General features: G+C 38.3%; 3 protein-coding genes across 3 annotated transcripts; all 3 read right to left on the bottom strand.

The window, feature by feature from the left end:
* Nucleotides 1-5,985: 5,985 nt before the first annotated feature.
* Nucleotides 5,986-9,007, bottom strand: LOC140943851 (allatostatin-A receptor-like). Its single transcript, XM_073392969.1, has 2 exons — nt 8,920-9,007; nt 5,986-7,210 (listed from the first exon to the last, which is right to left on the bottom strand). Exon 2 carries the CDS (start codon nt 7,163-7,165, stop codon nt 6,110-6,112), a length of 1,056 nt encoding a protein of 351 aa, XP_073249070.1. The 5' UTR covers nt 7,166-7,210; nt 8,920-9,007; the 3' UTR covers nt 5,986-6,109.
* Nucleotides 9,008-13,020: 4,013 nt separating this feature from the next.
* Nucleotides 13,021-14,025, bottom strand: LOC140944432 (allatostatin-A receptor-like). The gene has a single exon (XM_073393577.1). The coding sequence runs from the start codon at nt 14,023-14,025 to the stop codon at nt 13,021-13,023; it is 1,005 nt and encodes a 334-aa protein (XP_073249678.1).
* A 6,099-nt stretch (nt 14,026-20,124) lies between these two features.
* Nucleotides 20,125-21,402, bottom strand: LOC140943895 (neuropeptide SIFamide receptor-like). The gene has a single exon (XM_073393010.1). The coding sequence runs from the start codon at nt 21,353-21,355 to the stop codon at nt 20,297-20,299; it is 1,059 nt and encodes a 352-aa protein (XP_073249111.1). The 5' UTR covers nt 21,356-21,402; the 3' UTR covers nt 20,125-20,296.
* Nucleotides 21,403-22,102: the final 700 nt, after the last annotated feature.

The raw sequence follows: 22,102 nt of genomic DNA, 5'->3' as shown, positions 1-22,102 counted from the left end.
GGAAATACCTGCATGCAACAACAACAGCACTTAGTATTACCTACTATTCTATATAATTTTCAACGCGTTTCATTTCTACGATATTCTAACGAAAAGAGCGAACTAAAAAGACACAATTAAAATATCGGAGTTCATATTTTTTGTCTGGATACTTTTATTTGGGTCGTAGGACAATTTTGTCCAAGTCAAGCTAACTTACGGTTGGCTGTTTGCCAAGTTGGATCTTGACCCTGTGACATGAAAACATAGAAACATTCAAAGATGTAAGTTTAGATAACAGAGCTTGGAAATCTAGCTTGAAATGTGCCTAAAAGAAAACAAGGACAATTTAAGAACGATAATCTGCAAAATTTTGGTTGCTAAACGTAACAAACCTGATTGAAATGAAAGTTAAATACTCACGTTTTCGCCACAACGCCAAACAGACCAGTTTCACGTCACCGACGGGACCATGACGGCGAGGCGGTCAGCACGAGCATGGGCAATATCCATTAAATGATGATGTCACGTCCGGTTGAAGTTGCCGTCGCCCCGAAAACGTCTCTATCTTAAGTTCCCTATTGATATCTCTCAAAGGGACACCAACATGCTTTATAAAATTGGGTAAAACGTTTTTCCGAATATCTCGCATATGAAAAATTGCAAAGGCCTGATTCTTAGTGAGCCTTTTTGTGTATTTATCTTCTTTCACTTCCCAAATTCTGGACTTTCTGGATTAAATGGTTTCAGTTTTTATTTTTGACAGTGAAAACAGAGAATAACTAGGTTTCGTTACATCGAGCCTTCGTTTTCATGTATTTTCCTATTTCGCGGATAAAAGAAATTGTCGCTATACCGAGGACTTGGTGACATACAGGTTCGTTACGTCGAGGTTCCACTGTATTATGAAGAAATGTCTCAATTCTAACACAGGACAATTTTGTAACAGCTCAACACTGAACCACATACCAGAGTTCTGTCTGTCAAAAACATTCTGTCAAATGCATCCGGATTCACACAGTAAAATACTTTCCGGGCAGTGATAACGCAAGCCACAACCACACATATAAGCCTCTCCAAGCGTAAACGGGCAATGTCACGAGGATATTACTGTTTTGGTCAATTCTGTACTAAAGTTATTACCATATTTATTCGATTAAACGCCGCGGCGTTTATCAAATTTGCAGCGTTTCCGATGCGGCGTTTATTCGAGGGCTACGTTTATTTCGAGATCACTTTTCTTAACTTACTGAAAACAGTTACCATAAAAAGTTTGTAAATATTTTGTCATTTGAACGTTTTAAATATAATGGGATAGAACTGTAAATGTCTGGATGGTGTAGATTACCTAGTTGTACCGAGGTTTTTCTAACTGTCCTCGAATAGAAGCCGCTTTACTTCTATTAGCTGCGGTGTTTATTCGAGGGCGGCGTTTATTGATAACTTTCCTTCCATCTGCGGCGTTTAATCGAATGAATACGGTACTTAGTGCCTTTACCCATACGCAAAAAGCTCTTGGAGAGTTATGAAGAATTAAGATATCAAACAAATTTCATTCGGGAACTGAACTAATAATTGCAGGCATTGCACTAAAACATGACAAAGTTGGACCAATTTTTCAAGCTTCAATCCATGTCCTTCCCTGCCATCCCTATAGCAACAGACGACAGGAAACAGTTTTATAACGCCAAAATATAGTCTTTTAAAAATATCAAAACTGGACCGTTATGCATACAAAGACACCTTTGGGCTTTTAAAAACATAGCAAATAGAGTGACGTAATCCCTTTAATGTGGGGGAAATATCATCAAAGAAGTTGCAGTCACGGCTGTCTAATTCACATGTTGTTAATATATATATTTTTTATTTATTTTTTTTTTTTTTGCGCTTCCTTGTGCGCCATGAACTTAAGCGTCACTTAAAGTTACCGAAAAAATTACTTGTAAACGACAAAATCGCAGCCTCTTATCCAACAAATATTCTCCAGTGAATCAACCTTTACAAACAACAAATGAATTTTGAAAAACTGTTAGGCTAACAAGTTTTCAATAACCCGCAATTTCAATCCGTTTTAATCTTCTTCAAGATTGTCCATCGGTGTCTAATTTTTTATTTGTTGTGTTACTGGAAATACGTGCATCGCAGAACCTCACGGAGCTCTGAGGAGGAGTCCGTAAAATGTCAGGGATGAGAGGGCAGGAGAGAAACAGAGTCAATTGTGTGACTGGGGAGAGAAGGCTTCAAAAGCTGCTCTAATAGTACTCAATCTTTTTTGGCTGGAGTAAATTGGAACCCAGTGCTTATCTGGGATTTAAATGGGGTTGCTGTACAGTTGTTACTGGGAGGTTAGCCAATATGTCCCGTGTTCTATTTGACCCCCCCTACATGTGTTATTATAGACAAAAGGAAAAGGGTGTGACAGTGGATGACTGCAGTCTAATATGCCGTTAAATTTGCTTAAAGAAAGCTATCCCATGTCATCTCTAATAATAATTTAATAATATCGCTAAGGGTGACATTAGTAGTATAGCCCTCAGATGCAGATGTACTTGTTTTCGATGCTGCGTATCTAATAATGAGTGGATGAAATGGTGGGAGGTAATGCTGCAGTGAAAACAACAGGTAAATGCTGGTAATTGGATGAAAAATATATTTATTGTTAGTGAAGTTACAGCAATGAGCGTTTTTGTACTTGTTTTACGCAAAATCACATTTGGCAACTATTGCTTGTGACATTAAGGTTAATGGAACCGTGACAGTACTTTGTATCCAAAGCCCATCCCTTTTTGTCATTACTACTGGGAACAATTAATGTCGCCTTCGGAAATAAACCTTAAAACAACACTCTTTGATGCTCCGTGGATTAGCAAACCTTATAAAAATAAACACACATGATCATGAATAGAAACGATATTTCCATGCAATGAGAATGTAAAAGCGCGCGAAAGGAATGAACTTCACTTCCGGTGCTTTGTTTTTCGCTCTAGCACTGGCCAAGGTCAGATAGATTTTAGTTCTATATTTTTGGTGTTCTGTGTATCCTCTTACACTGATGTGAAAAACCTGTCGTGGAAATCAAACCTCCTGCGCGTGCCTGTACATGTATAATTCAAACAATTAACGACAGACTTTTCCAGCATTTCACTCCAGTGAGGACACACGGTGAAAAGAGTTAAAGCCGAGGCTTGGGTGGACTGTTTCATTAGCATGGGACCAAGCTCCTTTGAGGGAAAAATGCCGGGGAAAAAATTCAGCAAGCGAGGGCTGGATAGGGAGGAGGGAATGGGTGGACCCCACTACTCCTCTTCCTTTTCTCCCTCACTGTCTCACACTGTATTTTGTAACGACAAGCGAGTGGGTGCCTTTATTTACACGAATCCAGAAATGATCGATTGCTCGCCATTACCGTCTTCTTATATCTTTCAAGATCTTCTTGCCATGAGAAGCCTTAAACTGTAAACTTAAACTTAAACATTAAATACTCTAAAGATGACTACCGCACCGGTTTTCGAAACGTCAGTCACTCTCAACAACAACAGTCCTATTCAGGACTACGTTCACCCGGACGATCAAACTCAACCTACTTTTGAAATGTCTCCTGGGTTCAAACCTTTCACAGTATTAAATACTCTGCCGCGCTTCGCTCTTTGGGTTATTTGAACTAGATTGAACTCCTTTATCCGTGTTTGATTTGTTAGCTGCATGATGTATGGTGCATGACTTGGGTGGTTTACTAAGCACTCGAGCATCCATACTGATACTCTACAACTCAATAACCACTGCTCGCTAGATATTTCATTTGTAAGGACAATTTCAGGATCAAACAAAAAAACGATCTTTTCCGAACCTGGTTGTCTCAAACATCAATCTTACAAGGAAATGTTCGAGTTCAAGGTAAGTTGCCGTAAATTTTTGAAAATCACTTAATATTCTGACGGTGACTAAGCAAATCCCATCGTGTCTTTTTTGCTGACTATTTGTACAATATTGTTTCACTGATACTAACTGCGTCATTGGGTCGCTAGTAATAGTCGGGCATTCTTAGGCTTTGTTAATAGGCACAGGCGTGAAAGGAAGTTTGCTTTTCCGAAAATCACAGTCCCAAAGCTTAGACTACGATGAATCAACTACATGGCACACACACCCTTTCCCTACATGCTGCATTTCAATCAAGTTCTCATGTTATTTATTTTTGCATCCTAAATGTGTTCAAAAACTAGTCGATGAAAATTCCAAGTCTGAAATCATTGTTAAGTGAACCAACTAAAGACAGACAAAATAGCCATGCGAAAGTTTAAAACTCACGGCCAAACTCACACAATCTTCCGACAACTCAGGGGTGAAAATAATTTCACAGTAGAATAAGAATTTTTAGTTTTAATGTGATTGTGCGATCGCCAAATATGCGCCCGACGCTCTCAAGAATTAGTTCTTGTGCTTGAAATTTACTTTGCTGATTACCTTTCAGTACCGGATTAAGCATGATACATGGACTTCAATCTCCTCCTTATTCAGGAGTGCGGCAATCTCAAATGTGATCGTGATCTATTGTTTAATTTGTCCCGCACAAAGGACCGCGGTAACGCCGAGGAATTAATTTCAGCAAATTTTTAATTTTCGAAGTTAGCCTGTGAGTGCAATCATTATATTCACAGCGATCATGTTGAACTCGTGAGGCCGGCAGGTCAGTTTGACATCAAACGAAGGGGCGCTAGTTGTCAGAAACATCTTCTACTGAAATTAAGGATAGAAATCAAACCTCAATTAAACTAGTTAGTTTTCAAAAGCTATTTTAAGTTTGTTTAAACTTTTTACTAGCCAGCTCTGCACGTCATGTTGAGGTAATGGTCTTAACCCTCACTTACCTGCGATGAAAAGTGAGCCCAACTTCTCCTTAAAGAGTCTTCTTTGAAAATTTTTCTTGAAGTTAAGCAAAATGCAATCCTTTATATTAAGACGTCCCAGCAAATCAGTAAAGTCTATCATTACAGCCGTAAATTTGTCTTCCTGTTTCAAGCGGCAGTTTGTTGTACATGTCAATATTAGCCCCTGCTTTACACATCCGATATACATTGTGTACTTAATAATTAAATAAAGACAATGATTTAAAAAATGTTTCTTGCTTATGGTAGACAAATACATTTTCAATAATCATTCATGGTCAACATCACGGGAAGTCTACTTAGTCATTATTCTACGCTTGAAGTCATTCTCTAGAGTAGCTTTTTACTTCGGATTCCTCAGATGTGAAATTCAGCACTGACCTTGAGCTCAGTGGCCATGCAGCAATATAGACAGAAATGAGGTCAAGCCATTTGTACACCAAAATGCGAGTTTTTCGCACGTTTTGGGAAAAAAAGTGTTACACAGCCGGGGGGGGGGGGTGAACCGGGAACAAAACCTAGTTTGAATAAAAAGCACTATACCTGAAGCGTCAAAAATGATTAGTTTCTGACCTATTAGCACAAATCTGAATTTTCAGCTAAACGAAAGATGGCGCAGGTCATTTTAAATGACGTCAGAGGTCTTCAGCAGCGACATATACCATAATAGTTTTATGACCTTGTAGTTGGTTTCATATAGACAGCTCAGTTAGTCATGGTAAACATTATAGCACGGTAGAAGCCTAAGGAGCTGGGGGGAGGGGGAGGGGGGCTTATTGGACCACACCCTTTTCGCCCTTTTCAAAGTTTTATATCGGCTTAGAAAATCACCTTTGATAAAAATTCTCATGGTTAGTGCTTCCTGATGAAATTTGATTGATAGCTACTTCATAACTGTACAGGAGCAATTTTTTTATGTGGGTAAAAGCACTAAGTAATGACCTCAGCGCATAATTGACCTGCCTAAAACAGCAATATCATCGTCATATAGTCCCTGTAAGCTGATACCTCATCTTGCAGGTGTCATCGCGTCACGCTTTCAAGAACAGGTAGTGGATATCACTGAGCAGTTATTAGTCACGAACGTCGACTAATGTAAGCAACAGTGTTAGCGAGAATAAGCAGAATTTCCTTTAATAACCACTATACGTCGAGTCCTTGTAAAGACTTGTTATTTTGAATGCTGAACATTGTTTGAGTCAAACGAGACGACATATTGAAGTAAATGTGGAGGTTAAGAGACAAAATCACGAACAGTGCGGTTTAATTTCTGTCAGTTCTACTTTTACATTTTCTGTTGCCAATGGTTCAGGCTGCCCAAGCTGCTTCTCTTCACTTTCACGTTTACAAACAGAAAAATCGAATGAGCAAAGAACCTTCAAAGCTCGATTATAATTTGTACTAAGCACGAAAAGAATGATGGGATTAACAGCAGTACTTAAAGAAGGGAAGACATAAAAAGTAAAACCTAGGATATAAAAACATTTGTCCTCTTTGAAAAGAGATGGGTGTAACTTTTTCAGCAAAAAATATAAAGTTAATGGAGTCCAGCAAACAAAAAATGCAAACACGATTGATATCAGGATCTTCACAATTCTCAGGTTCTGCTGGCGTCGTTTTGCGTCTTCTTTTCCCTTCAGTAAGTTTGGAGTCTTTTTTAAGGATCTAATAATAACAGAGTACAATGCTATTATCGCGATAAGGGGAAATGCGTATGACAGAACTATTCCGACGCCATTGAAAATTGTCAAAGCCTCGTCGCTCATCATAAATCTGCAAAATGTTTGGTTACCTTCTTTGATAATTTTTGCAAAAAGAGCGTAAGGCAAAACAAAAAAGAAAGGTATCAACCAAGATAGTAACAGAAAAAACACCCGCATTTTTACATTCATTATCGTCATAGCTTTTAAAGGAAAAACAATGGCTACAAATCTGTCCAAGGCAATCAACACAAGGCTTAGAATAGAGACAATCTGTGACACCGCTCTGAGGTACATTCCTAGTTTGCAGACAGTTGAAGCCAGAGTGCCACTTATAAAGACAGTTGGCGTCAACATTCCTTCGCTGACGTAAAGCAGCCAACAGAACAACGGTCCGAGAAGGTCGGAGACAGCCATGTTCACAATGTAATAGTTTGTGCTGGTCCGTAAGCTGGGGGTCTTCACAAAAGTTGCTACCACCAAAATATTACCGACAAGCGCTACTATGCTTATAACAGATAGAGTTGATGTAAACATTATGGACACCATGGCGGAACATCCTTGCAATGAGGGGTTAAACTGAACTTCTGTGGAATTATTCATTCGGTTACTTGCTTGAGACTGCGACAGACTGTTAAGGTAGATAATCTGGAATTTTAAGAGGAAAAAATTAAGATAGACCGTAATTTTAATGACTCGTAAATCCTCAAATTAGCTCCTTGAACTTGAATTATACTAAACGCGAAGGTCTTCAAACCTCAAACGTTCATAATGGGCGCATGAACCTTTTTTCTGAAATAGAACACGACCGATCGACTGGCATAATGCGCATGCTCTTTAGAGTTATGAGGAACATGAAAAATTTCAATTCCTTTGCACTAGCATAACACAAATTCAAAGTAAATTGTTAATGTGGCACCATGAGGTTACTAGATATCTGATGAAGAGCGTCTTATTTCTTTATAAATGTAGCCTGCAGCGATCGCCACCCAACCTGGTTTTCTCAAACGTTTACTATATTCAAGGAAAAGTAAGAATTCGAGATAAAGTAAAAATTTTCGAAGCTACCTTAAATTTCAGTTCTGAGTAGTACTTTAGTTCGTTCCGGTAATACTTAAGTCAACATTCCTATGTTCTACAGTGACTAAGCAAGGTTTTTGCTGTCTTTTTTGGTGCAATATTGCTTCTCTGATATTATCATCGTCTTTAAGTCGCTAGTTATGGGATCTTTTAAGGCTTTTCAAGGCTTTTGGTGAAAAGAATTCTTTTCGAAAGTCATGGACCAAAGCTTATTCCCAATGTGACTTCTATCATGTCGGAGACTTCACTGTGAACTACATGTGCTCGCAAACACTTTCGCTAATTTTTTTTAGGGTAAACTTATTGTCCATTCTTTCAATAATCAGTTGAAAATGACTGGTAGAGAATTTAGCAAGGATAATTAATAATGTTTGTTGAGTGCTTTTTCTTTCTAGCACTGTTCTTTAGTAAAATATTTCCTTGGTGGCTTAAAGCACTGGCGTGAAAGGAAGTCTTCTCGGAAATCACGGAACAAAGCTTTTTCCGCCTTGACATCAACTGCATGTATCTACACCTTTTAGCTGCCTACAGCGTTTAACTCCTGCACACCAAAAGTGCTTGAAAACTCATCAACAAGGAAAGTTTAACTTTGTCAAATAAAGTTAAATCAAAGCGCCATGCTAAAAAAACAAAGACTAAATTATGTCAACTAAGTTGTAACAAGAAAGCGGTATCAATTTATTCACAGTCGCAGATAATGTTGATGCCGACAGATTTTGCCATGAAAGAAGGGAAGCTTGAAAATTTGCATAAGAAGCCAATCTAATATTCGTTACTTAAAAGTGATTATGCGACTAATAGCTTGAGTTATAATGTTCAGCATGTAAGAAATATCCTTTCTCTGTAAACCCAACGTTTAAGCCGTCAGGGATTATATGGGGCTACACCGGAACGGGTTTCTCATTTCCTAGTTCTGGGCTTATAAAAATATTATTGCTTTGTAGGAACCCGATATCTGTTGTTTAACACTAGCAGAAGTTATTAGCAAGCCACTTTTACCGAAAACATCGATCTATCCATTAAAACTTCACTGATAATACTTTAGGAAACTTGCCAGTTTCTGTATTCTCTAAACTAGCCAGTGCTGCTTGTCATTTGTTAAGTCGCATATTAAAAGCTAAACCTACCTGAAATCAAAAGGGAACCCACCTTCTCTCTGTAAAGTGTGTTCTTCGATGACTTCCTACGAAGTAGTTAAAGAAATGCTACATTTATAGAATGCGAAAGCAAGCAATGAGACCCTCGCCGCATCGCGATCAATATGAATATCGACTTACTGTACTTTGTCTTCCTGTTTTAACTAGTATTCAGCCTGGCTTCACACCTCATTGATTGCCAATTACATTGTTTGACTAAGGTCCCGTCCACACGTATGCGGATATTTTTGAAAACGGAAATTTTTTTCCTCCGTTTTTAAAAAAAAATAATCCAAAAGTAGCGTATAACATTGCCAAGGATGTCATACAATTTACATTTGTACTTAAAAAGTCTTAAAAACTTACTCGTTTCTCCATCATGTAGGACTTGCAGCTACTCGTAAATCTTCTACGGGTAAACTGGTGTCTACCCCGGAAAAACGGCTGGTTCTACCGGGTAAGGTCGATGACGTCATCACACAAAAAAACGGATGCTTGCGGACGGGGCCTAAAGAAACGCCAAGGACAGAGTGTCTGATGGGAAGCTATTCATATAGCGGTGCCGCCTTTTAGAATTCTCTGCATACCTCGGGGTCTTAGTGAAAGTAACTTCTTTGGGGGTTTTTAAAACGGAAGCATAAAACGTACTATTTTTCATTAGGCTCCCATCCGGCAATCATGTTAATCAGTTTGATTTTGATTAGTACTTCATATTTTATCACATACTTTTAACAGATGTTCGCCCGCGTATAAATAAAAAATAAATAACAATAATTAGAATAAACAACGATGTAAGAAATGTTTTCTTCTGGCGGCGAGTTATATATTGAAATAATAATTCTTCCATAGAGCCGTTAGACAGGAAATAATTTTCAAGGAAGTCACGACATGAACCCAAAATGTTTCTGATGAAACGTAATTCATCTTCAACACAAGTAACTGAACTCGAAGCCAGTGGGCGTGATATAAATACAAGACGAATACAGTTCTGTGAAAAAAATATATATAGCTAGTTATAATCCGGGGGGGTACTCCCGCGAATTTTGGATAGGGGTGTGCCCTCGAAGGTTCGTGAACCCTAACCCTATTTAAGGACTAAGAAAGCGAAAACTGATACCCTTTTGAAGGCCCAAAGCCTAAAATGGCACCCTATTCAAGGAAAAAACAAAATTATTAATAGCATGAAAAGGAAAACTTTATTTCTTCCCTGTAACGTTGGATATATAGCATCAAGCATAAAATACTAAAATAAGCCTAGTTTAAAAAAAATGTTCGTTTAGGCGGGCGTTTTCACACTCCAGTATTAGATAATACAATTAAGCTACCCTATCTAAGGACCACACCAGGGACACAGAAACAAAAGGGTAAAAAAAGATACCCCCCCCCCCCCCCGGGGGTTATAATGTAGCAATTAATGAATTCGGCTTTCGTAGGATATGAAGAATTAAGCAGATCGAGGAAGGTGTTATCCACAGAGGCCGGAGGCCAAGATGGATAACACCCTCCGAGATCTGCTTAACTCTTCATATCCTACGAAAGCCGAATTCATTAATTGCTTAATTATTCATTCAAAATAATTCCTAGTTTAAAAACATAGCTAAAACATGCTTACCTACATCGATGTTTTGTTTATCTTCGATAGTATACGTTTAGGTTTGTCCAGCTCCGCAAATATTCTCCAAATAGCAGATGTCTCCCTCCGAGTTGTCTTCTTGCCGTTTTTGCTATGTTTTTAGCCATTATTTCGCCTAGTTCCAGCTGTAGTTCAAGGCTTATTCTTAAAACGAGCACAAAAAAAACAACTCAACCGCGTCCCCAGGTCTTCTCGGTTAACGGTCCCTTAACCTGTAGCGGGCTGCATTTTTGACGTCATTTCCTCGTTAAACACAAAATTCTTCCAAATTTGGTCATCGGTAAGTGGTTACGACGAATTATGCGTGTGCTTTTAGCCAATCAGAATTGGGGAAATATTTTGAATGAGTAATAAATGATAATTATAGCTTGATGATCCAGGCTTTCAGATTGTGGAGACTGCGCAAGGAGATGTGAACAGGAAAAAAGCGGGGGGTGAGTTATAGGGAGTGAAAGCGTTTCCTTCTTTCTCTCTCTCCCTCTCTTCCTCACTAATTCTTTTCTGCTCTCTGACTCTCTGACTTCGAGCCACACTCCACTATCTGAACGCCTTGAATAGGCTAAGCTAACCAACACGTGGGAATATATGTTCTTACTGCCTGATTATGATGTGTAATAGAGAAAGGAAAAAAAAGCGATCAAAAAAATATTCATATACAAAACAACTTTCCTGTTTATAAACAAGAATTACTTCTACTTGTCTTGCATGGGACCTTATAATCTATGTGGCGTTCAAAGCAAGAAATTCAGCGTGAAAAGCTGGATGTAATGTTGCGAAAAGAAAAGAGCACGATTAGAACGACGCGACTGCAAAGGAAAAAGGAATGTGGAGAACTCCCAGATAGGGCTGCACTACCAAAGAATTTTAGTCAGATGAATCCGGATTATGATCCTATACAAGAAGAAATACACTAAAATATGTTTTCCGTGCCCTTTTTGTAGGTTTTGTCAGGGCTCAGTTAATGCAGGTCAGATTCCATCATATACATGAAAGGAAACGTCTATGACTGCTACCAAATTATATCGTGCTCCATTTCATTAAGCTTAAATGAAACTATTTACGCAAGTCGACATGAAAGCATGAAGCGTGATTCTCTGTCAACCACATGGATCAAAACAAACACAAAAACCAGCCAGATTCAAACATCTTCAGCTAGTTGGCGTGCTGACCTCGATTAATAAATTAGAAATCATTTTGCATCACTTAACTAATTGTTTCTAAAACTAGCCAAGCCGGCTTTTTACTTTTAGCTACGACTGCTTTTTTCGACAGAATTAAATTTCACGTCTGAAACCCATTCCGCCGTTGCTACAGTGGCGCAAGAGACGTTTGAAAGTGACCGTTATACGTTTTTTTTCGTCAACCTCATTGATCTTACCAAAACAAAAGTTTGGGGGCACTATGGTCTCCCTAAAGTCTAAAGACGCTACGTCAAAAACGTATGAGTCCCCTTTGTACCAGGCGGTCCTCTCTCACGATTCTTGAACTGACAATCCCGTGCCGGAGCCTTCATCCGCGGTGTCTGGGTACAAGCACAGGAGTGTACTCGCATTCGATTCATCCCTTCTATTAGTCAGTCCTTGGTAGATCAAGACCTTGAGCCGGTTACGACAAACGTCCGCATCTTAATTGAAACTAAGTATCTCGGGGCCTCGGACCTACAAACTCCTGCATAGGATTGGGCACGGCATCGATGGAGTAGGACCTGCCGCTTGGATCTCGAATTCGTGATAAGAGGGAAGGATCCCATTGAGAAAGATATTTTGGGAGACTCTATGATAGTGTACTTCAATTATCACTAGGTTGTTTTCGTTATTGATGATGATGGCCGCCGGAGGCGAACGTTTTTATGACTTTCAACACTGTTCTAGTAATAAGAACATAAATTAAACTCGAAAACTCAGTTTTATTGTTGTGAAATAACCACTGCCCTACAGTAATTACAATTCATGATCACTATTAATAGTAGTAAATGTCAAGATTTCTACCTCTTGCTCGTAATTCAGGCTGCATATACACCTAATTCAATAAAGGCTACTTTGGCAATTAATTGGTCATTGAATTGGGAATTTGGGGATACGAACCTCACTGCAATGATTTGTTGGGAGGGACCACCTGAAACAATAGCTCAGTCCCACTGTGTGCCATTCCCCTTAACTACAAGCAAAACAAGGTACCTTCATTACTGTGATATACATAAAAGTACAAGTACTTTTCGGCCTGGAAACACCAATCATAAAGCGTGTTATTCAGATCAGATGACATTGCCAAAGTTCTAATAAAGCTGGGGCAGTGAATGGTTAAAATATTTCGACTTAATTTGGAACCTGCTTAGTGCACTATCGACTTATTCTAGATGAGGAGTAGCATATATACATGTACTACCGTAGCAACACTATTCTAAGGACTTGACATTATTAAAAAAAAATTCAGTATACTTTTAAAGAAGCATAGATTAACACGTTCTTTTTATATCTGTCATTTCTACATTAACAGTTTGTGTTGCTACTGATTCTTGATCAGGCTCAAGTTGTATCTCTTCAAAAATGCAGTTAGTTACAAGCGGACAAACATTGTAGTGGGAAGTTCTTCAAGGATTTGGTCACAATTCATACCAAACACGAAAGCTGTTTCACTCTTGATGCACATTTACAAGTACAAAATAGAGCTGGACAAAGAGTCCGTAAGGCTTGATTATAATTTGTGCCAAATACGAAAAGGATGACGGGGTTAACTGCTGTACTCAAAGATGGAAAGACGTAGTAACAAAAACCAGCGAGAAATAAACAATTGTCCTTCAAGAACAAAGATGGGTGTAGTTTTTTGAGAATCAAATAAACACAAAGAGGAGTCCAACAAATAAAAAATGCAAACACGATTGATATCAAGATCTTCACAATTCTGTGGTTCTGTTTGCGTCGTTTCGCGTCTTCATGACCTTTCAGCACGTTTGGCGTCTTTTTTAAGGCTCTAACAATCATAAAGTACAACGCTATAATCGTGACAAGAGGAAAAACATATAACAGAACTATACCAAAGCTATTGAAAATTGTCATAGACCCGTCGCTCATCATAAATCTGCAAAACGTTTGGTCGTCTATTTTGATTATTTTGGCAAAAAGAACGTAAGGCATACCCCAAAAAATAGGTATTATCCAAGATAGAGCCAGAAAGAGCGCCCGAATTCTTACATTCATTATCATCATTGCTTTAAAAGGATAAACTGTCGCAACAAATCTGTCCAAGGCAATTAACACAAGGCTCAGGACGGACACGGCAAGTGAAACCGCTCTAAGGTACATTCCCACTTTGCAAACCGCAGAAGCTAAAGACCCACTGATAAAGACGTTAGGTGCCAACATTCCATCACTGGTGTAGAGCGGCCAACTAAAAAACGGTCCGAGGAAGTCAGAGACAGCCATGTTAACGATGTAGTAATTGGTGCTTGTCCGTAGGCTGGGAGTCTTTATGAAGGCTATGACAATAAGCATATTACCCACTAACGTCACTATACTTATCACAGCCAGAATCGATGTAAACGTTGTAGAAACCACTGAAGAACAACCAGCTGATGAAGAGTCCACAGCAGTAAGAAAAAACGTGAAATTGTTCATCTCCGGCTCTGGTTCAGAAAACCGATATAATTTCCCAAAGTTCAAATCTTTTTGTTCTTTGAAAGTAACTGAAAATTTAAAATGATGAGAACCAAGGTTAAAATACAGTAATTAAAAGTAGGGCTAACTGGGAACTGATATGCTTTATAACATATAACAGGGTCTCAAGTGTTCCATTTTGTAATTTTTAAAAAAATAATAGTCAGGGCGCAGAATGTCATTCGTCGTCGTTAGACGTTCCTAAAGCGGGAGCGGACCACTGTAATAGTTGCAAATTTTTCAATATATTAGGTCTAACTACAAGGTTTATTGATTGGTGAATTCCTTTTAACTTGTTAAAGATGTTAAACTATAAGAAGAAAAAGAGAAAAAAAAGAGTAGAAAAGTAGTCATGTTAAAGTGGAAAATCATCGCAAAAGATTATTTCAATACAAATCTACCATTTTTCAAGCGCTGATATAAGGCATTGGTTTCTTTTCTGTCATTAAACAATCTATAGTAGCCTAGTTTGATATTCTGTTTAGTCATGCCACACCGCTGGAAGACAACAGAAACATCATTGAACAATTATTTCGATCTTCCTGTGTTTGACGCCATCCGTTATCAATACTAATTAAACTGATATCTATCGATCATGGCCATGACGATTTGTGTCACAATTTATATTGTTATTTAACTTAATTCACAGCTCGCTTTTTAATTCACTGACGTCAAACTGTCATAACGAAAAAGCTTAACAAGAAGTTGACGTGAAAGGATGTCCGGTAATATATGACTCTCGGGGGTTTTTTATTCCGCACTTTAAGGAGCCACTTCCGGCTTCCGTGTCAAACAGTTGCCAGTAATGATTTCTTTAGCGCTACAAGAACGTGCGATCCGAACACACCTCTGACAGTTGTTTCGTCTCCAGTATAACTGAACAAGGCAAGTACAGAAGGCAGCACGGATGGACAACTTGATTGATTGAAACGGGTTGCAATTGTGGTTTCTTAAAACTTGGCAAATGTCCTACAGTTTTGCAAAGTTCATTCAGTTCTTGCTTCTAACGTTTAATTATGGTATGATAAAATAATTGGGAGAAATATTTGTTTACCACGAAGCTGAGGTTTTGGTATGAGAAGTAATTTCTGAAGTTCCATAGCGCTTAGGACGAGAAATTATCATTACTAACAAAATGAACTAGAAAACCGTGACACAGTCCCTTCTGATGCGTTTATATAGCCTCTGCGGTTTGGAAACGTTCGTCATTAATTTTTTAGGTGTGGCACTCGCAAGCTAGTAGTTTGCTAATTCCAGCAATTCAGAACATAGAGGTTTTCTTGGACAAAGACAAACAACCAGGCTTGTCGCAGGCCATGCGCTGAGGTTTAAACCGAAATTATAGTAGTTTATTTATTAGTAGTTTATTTTTTATTTATTAAAGAATAATGGTGACAGCAAAACTGTTTCTGCCAGGAATAGAAGAGGCTGAGTCTTGTTATCCAATGACATATAGGTGATTTGTACAAATTTAATTTTGTACAGTACGCTGCAATAAAATAGCTGAGACTTTAGTTAGTAGTTAGTTTTAGTAGTTGTTTAGTAATTTAATACTCATAAAGGGTCGTTTCCAAAGCTCAATGTGTCATTAGCCTGGTAGGTCGATTCACGTCATCTAAAGTTCCCTGAGGCTTTGAACCGACAGTTTTACAGATTTTAACTGTTTCTCCTTAACAGGTTTAAATCCGCAAAATACGCCACTTGCACATCTACATAACCCTTGTTTTTCATTTCTCCTGGGTACTACAGCCCAGCCGTCCCAAGAGAAACTGAAAAATAAACTTATTCAAAATTTGGCGGGGGGGAGAGCAAATAAGGTGCATTGTGGGAGATGTGTACGCGGCGTATGGAAAGCTTGATTTTCGGTGTCTATATATTTTCCCATAAAATCTTAAAGCGGAGCTACTTGATTTCCACTAGTATGCGGGTCTTTTCCTCTCCTATATCTATTTACCGAAGTGAATGTACACATCGATAAGACTAAACTTCCGACTACGACTAAAACTGAACGGCTGTAGATTTATATGTTGTCTGTTTTCGTGTCTAACGCAAAACACTTAAAAGTAAGTTAGATAAGATTTCAAGTAAATGTACAACGTTTTTATACTCACCTGCTTTCAACTTATCAAGTATTCTTTCTTCAGGCTTGGAAACTGCAAGTTTATCAGCAACTGACAGCACCAACAAAGGCTATCTAACAATTTTGTTATTCACAAGACTTTGCTCTTCTACTACTCATGCACTTGTATTAAAAATCTTCTTTTCTGATTTCTTCCTGTACCATAGCACCGTGCGGCATTAATGACGCAGCATTAACTATCCGATTATCCGCCCAGTGACACCATGATTGGACAAAAACAAGCACTTCATTTCCGCAATGGCAGTACAATGAACATGATGAAAGTGGCAGTTTATGACTGACATGTTGTTATCTTTTAAATGAACCTTTTACCTCGAGGCAAAGTAATGTTTAAGAAAGAAAAACTAATTATCGAGATGGGTCAATTTCCACAAAGTGATTGGAATAAAAGATATCAGAGCCCTGATTTCAACAAAACTAAGAAAAGACTCGCGATCGAGTTGAAGATGAAGAGCCTTAAGAGAGTATTGATGAGGCCATAAAAGCGGCGTGATGTAATATAATAGATATTTAACTATTTTTCGATAAGAAGGAAGTAAATATCAGCGAATATCAGCTATTCAATGACTTTTCATAACCGGTCACAAATCATAGTACTTATATATTCGCCACGCTATATAATCAGGTTCAAATAACAGCAAAATGCAATACGCGATGGTGGATACCAGCAACAACAGCTTGAAGGTTACAATAACTATCAACCTTCAACTAAATCATTTGGTGAAAACTGTAAAGGATTACTAAAGGATGCTAAAGAGTGGTGGAGATCACATGCAATTTTAAGTTAAATAGGAATTTGTGTTTGTTACTATGAAGTATCTCCTTTAATCGATCAATGTGTAGTTGAGCTGCGCTCCCCGGTGATTAGCATGTAATAGGACTACATGCTGTCCAATTTACGGCCTCGTCCAATTTGGCTGTCAGAGGAATTTTTTGAATTCAATTATTTCCAAAATGGACAAGCATGTAGTCCTCTTACTTATTAATTATATAGCTGTTTAGTTAATCCAGATTTTTTAGCGTGTCGCAGACGCGAAATATTGTACACTCGAAACACACTGCAAAAAACACACTGCAAGATCTAAAAAAGGTTTATTCTTATGGTGTCATTCAACTTCTTCTCTACAAATAAACGGTGAACGTAGAACTAGTATTGCTCTTTCATGACTTTGGCATTTTGTTGCCAATTAAAATTTTGAAAGCTCCTTCAATAATCTGAATGATATGGTGCTACAGGTGAAAACCGCAAATTCGAGCACAAAGAAGACAAAGCAGCAAGGCAAATACTTGATTTAAATACAAAAACTATTGAAAATAAACATTTCGTTCATTCCTTTAACGAATTCCGCAGTCTTTGTCCGTTTGTTTTTGTAATGCCATGATCTAAACTCATGCAAAGTATCAGTGTTTTCTTATTCTTGTCCAAAGTTTCAGTGCTTGTACATTTTCAAGAATCTATGCGTTGATTGTCTCCGATACTGAACTTTCATCAGTTTGGTCATACATTTTCCTTTTAAATGTCCCAGACAAGAAGCCAAAACAAAACAGCAGCAAAACAAAACGACGTTCACAGCAACAAGAAGCCAAAAGTGTTCGCCAACGAACCGTCGTCAGACAACGAAACTTTTTTTGACGCGTTTTCACCGGGACTTTGCGCTGATTGACTAGTTTGCACTGCCTATTATATTTTCTGGCATTTGATTGGCTCAGACCAGCTGTCCTATTTTTCTTAAATTGGACATTTTGCCTATTTGTAAAGGAAAGCCGTATCTGGAACTATCCAAATTAATCCTTAATTGGACAGTTCGTTAAAAAATAAAGGATAAAAGCTTTGGTGACAAGATCGGATTAACTAACAGCTATATAATTATGGGTAGTAATAAGAACATTGTTATAGCTACATTTTCTCCCAGTACTTTGAGGTGAAATGACATCTAACAATATATCCATCTTGCCCGGCGCCAAAAGTCCCCGATCGGGCGTGGGAACACAGATTCTTTAACGTCAGACTGTGCAGTACAGCACTGTTTCCTGCGAGGTTTGATCACCATCTTTAATGACGACTTCCCTGAATACCAGAGACTTTTCAGTCGCGGTTTCCGGTTTCGGTCAACTCGCCGCTCGTGTCTACTGCCATCGGCCGAAGGTAAGATCGATCAGCCTGCGGCCGCCCCAAGAGCACCCTGCCGTACGAGAGTAAAAAGACCTTTTGGTACTGTTTCGCGCCGTTTGCACTCGAGATGGACTGAAACTGACTCGATCTAGATCTTGATGTTCATAGTAAGCACACTAGCTCAAGCTCAATATGAGAGTTAAATCATTAATACGTGTGGTCTCATATTGCGTAATCATCAAATGGCCGTGAACATAAATGATTATCCATCGATTAGTCATTGATTACACATCTCATGGCAATATTTTTTTCTTCTTGTTTCAGGCCATAAAAATCGCGGAATTGAACTTGCATGAAGAAAACCAATTTATATAGGCCATGACGAAAACAGAACGGCAAATCAAATTTTAACCTGCGATCAGGCGTTTTTATTTATTTTAATATATAGATTTAACCAGGGCTAAAAGCGAAGCTCTCGATTATATTTAAAGTTTTTGCAAACAATACATGTATATAGAATAGTGTTATGCTAAAGGTGATGTTACACGGGACGATTCGCAACGACGATTTTTAGCGCAACATAGCGTTGCAATGTTGGAACAATGTTTTAATTATTCGAAACAATGTCGGAACAATGTTGCAACGCTGTGTTGCGCTTAAATCGTCGTCGTCATTTTAAGCGGCGAAGGCAACGCCGGAGAACGGTGAAAAACAACAATAGGTGCAATTAGCAGAAAAGCAACTTTGCACGTGCAGCACACTTTTTTGTTCATTTCTTTGCCTTTGTTTTGCACAACGTGAAACGTCCAGAAACATTCTTAGACGTTACACGTTGTTTGGAGGAAATGTTCACTTTTTTTTTCACTGCCACTCATTTTCATCTTGCATTGGTGGCCGCTAGCATTTCTTATTTTATGACCGCCGCTATAAAATTTTAATGTTGTCCTTCCGACAAAAAAATGTCTCCTTTCTTTTTTTATCTTTCGCCCTACAATAGGTGGTTTTCACGTTACGTCATCGCCGCCATGCTGGTGGACAGTAAACAAAAGATCGCTCATTAGCTCGCTTCGTTTGTCCACCAGCATTTGTTAATTTCACCATTGTTATTTGTTCAACACAAATACAGAAACAATTTCCGCTTTCCGTTTTCGTCATTATTGAGCTTTAATTGTCTCTGCTTTACAAGACGCGGGTGGCTATGCGATTTCCCGCCAAAATAATCTTGAGTTGCATTTGGGTTGCAAAACTGTTGATTGAGTTATTTTACATTGGTATACCTGTGGTGCGAAAGGACGGTGGGTAATTGCTTGAAGAAGGCCTTCATTGCAGTATATGTATATGTTACAGTTAATTTTTTATCTCAGGTAATTTTTATTTTTCTTTTGTTTTTGGGTATGGTAATGTGTGCTAATGAAGTTGAAACAAAGGAAAAAAAAATTACCTGAGATAAAAAATTAACTACAACATAAACACAATACTCTCTGAATAAAAAATCTCTTAATTTTGTCAGTTAGCTCAAATCAGAATGTTTTCCCCATCTTTACCCGAGCAAACATTTTGATTCTCAAAAACAAAAACTTCTTTGGGATTAGCCACTGTACTTTGCTTTCCTTTTAAAACCTGCCTAAAACAGCAATATCATCGTCATATAGTCCCTTTAAGCTAATACATCATCTTGCAGGTATCATAGAGTTACGCTTTCAAGAAGAGGTAGTGGATATCACTGAGTAGTTATTAGTGACAAACGTTGACTAATGTAACCAACAATGTTTACGAGAATAAGCAGAATTTCCTTTAATAACCACTATATGTCGAGTCCTAGTATGAATGCTGAACATTATTTGAGTCAAATGAGACGACATACTGGAATAAATGTGGAGGTTAACCGTCAACCGCCCTAAGTTACCTTCAAACTGAGTTAATACTAGAAAAAAAGTGTCGTCTAACAATTATTAAAATGTATACTTTAAGAGACAAAATCACCGACAGTGCGGTTTAATTTCTGTCAGTTCTACTTTTACATTTTCTGTTGCCAATAATTCAGGCTGCTCAAGTTGCTTCTCTTCACTTTCAGGTTTACAAACAGAAAAATGGAATGCGCAAAGAACCTTCAAAGCTCGATTATAATTTGTACTAAGCACAAAAAGAATGATGGGATTAACCGCAGTACTTAAAGAAGGGAAGACATAAAAAGTAAAACCTAGGATATAAAAACATTTGTCCTCTGTGAAAAGAGATGGGTATAACTTTTTCAGCAAAAAATATAAAGTTAATGGAGTCCAGCAAACAAAAAATGCAAACACGATTGATATCAGGATCTTCACAATTCTCAGGTTCTGCTGGCGTCGTTTTGCGTCTTCTTTTCCTTTCAGTAAGTTTGGAGTCTTTCTTAAGGATCTAAAAATGACCGAGTAAAAAGCTATTATCGCGATAAGGGGAAATGCGTATAACACAACTATTGCGAGGCTATTAAAAATTGTCAAAGCCTCGTCGCTCATCATAAATCTGCAAAATGTTTGGTTACCTTCTTTGACAATTTTTGCAAAAAGAGCGTAAGGCAAAACAAAAAAGAAAGATATCAACCAAGATAGTAACAAAAAAATCACCCGTATTTTTCTATTCATTATCGTCATAGCTTTTAAAGGAAAAACAATGGCTACAAATCTGTCCAAGGCAATCAACACAAGGCTTAGAATAGAGACAATCTGTGACACCGCTCTGAGGTACATTCCTAGTTTGCAAACAGTTGAAGCCAGAGTGCCACTTACAAAGACAGTTGGCGTCAACATTCCTTCGCTGACGTACAACAGCCAATTGAACAACGGTCCTAGGAGGTCGGAGAAAGCCATGTTCACGATGTAGTAGTTTGTGCTGGTCCGCAACCTGGGGGTCTTCACAACAGTTGCAACAACCAAGATATTGCCGACAAGCGCTGCCATGCTTATAACACATAGAGTTGATGTAAACATTATGGACGCCATGGCGGAGCATCCTTGCAATGGGGAGTTGATAAACCAAACTTCTGTAGAATTATTCATTCGGGTACTTTCTTGACACTGCAACAGACTGTTAAGGTACTGTAGATAATCTGGAATTTTAAGAGGAAAAATTAAGATAGGCCATAAGTCTTATTACTCGTTCATCCTCAAATTAGCGCCTTGAACCTCAATTATACTAAGCCCGAAGGTTTGCAAACTGCTAACCCTCATAATGCGCGCATGATCCATTTTTCTGAAATAGAACTCGGCCGATCGACTGACATAATGCGCAGGCTATTTAGAGTTATAAGGAACTTACATGAAATATTTAAATTCCTTCGTACTAGCATAACACAATTTCAAACTAAATTGCAAGAGAGGATAAAGGGGACAGAGAAAGCATCCCCCATACATACCCTATTCCATAGGTAATTCGTCTCGAGTTATTTTTAGAATCGGGATAAAGTTACCTTGCGCGCTGCGTGGATGTTTCGTGGAGGTTTCGCATGACTAAACGTGCAAAACATGTCGGGCGAAAAGCAATGAAAGCGTAAAGAGATCGAGAGCATTTCTGAATATTGAAGCGAAATGAGTCGGCGCTCACCTGGGAAAAGGGAATCGCTCGACTCTTTGACAACCAGTGAAATCAGTTTAACTCGAAGTTATCGTAACCTCAGTACTTAAACAAAATGAGAAATTTTGCCGGTCTATTCAAACCGGTCGTTTGTACAATAAAGCAAGTAGCAAGTAATATCCATGTACATGTGATTAGTTTTACAAATTTGAATTTTATTGTAGTTTTTATAA

The sequence above is a fragment of the Porites lutea genome, chromosome 7, assembly GCF_958299795.1.
Source record: "Porites lutea chromosome 7, jaPorLute2.1, whole genome shotgun sequence".
NCBI classification, from domain to species: Eukaryota; Metazoa; Cnidaria; class Anthozoa; order Scleractinia; family Poritidae; genus Porites; species Porites lutea.
The sequence above is the reverse complement of the archived record's forward strand: the minus strand, read 5'-3'. Positions and strand labels throughout refer to the sequence as shown.

What these genes read in the sequence shown, in the direction of transcription:
- LOC140943895 (XM_073393010.1), bottom strand. Translation starts at nt 21,355, where the DNA reads ATGAATAATTCTACAGAAGTTTGGTTTATCAACTCCCCATTGCAAGGA.
- LOC140943851 (XM_073392969.1), bottom strand. Translation starts at nt 7,165, where the DNA reads ATGAATAATTCCACAGAAGTTCAGTTTAACCCCTCATTGCAAGGATGT.
- LOC140944432 (XM_073393577.1), bottom strand. Translation starts at nt 14,025, where the DNA reads ATGAACAATTTCACGTTTTTTCTTACTGCTGTGGACTCTTCATCAGCT.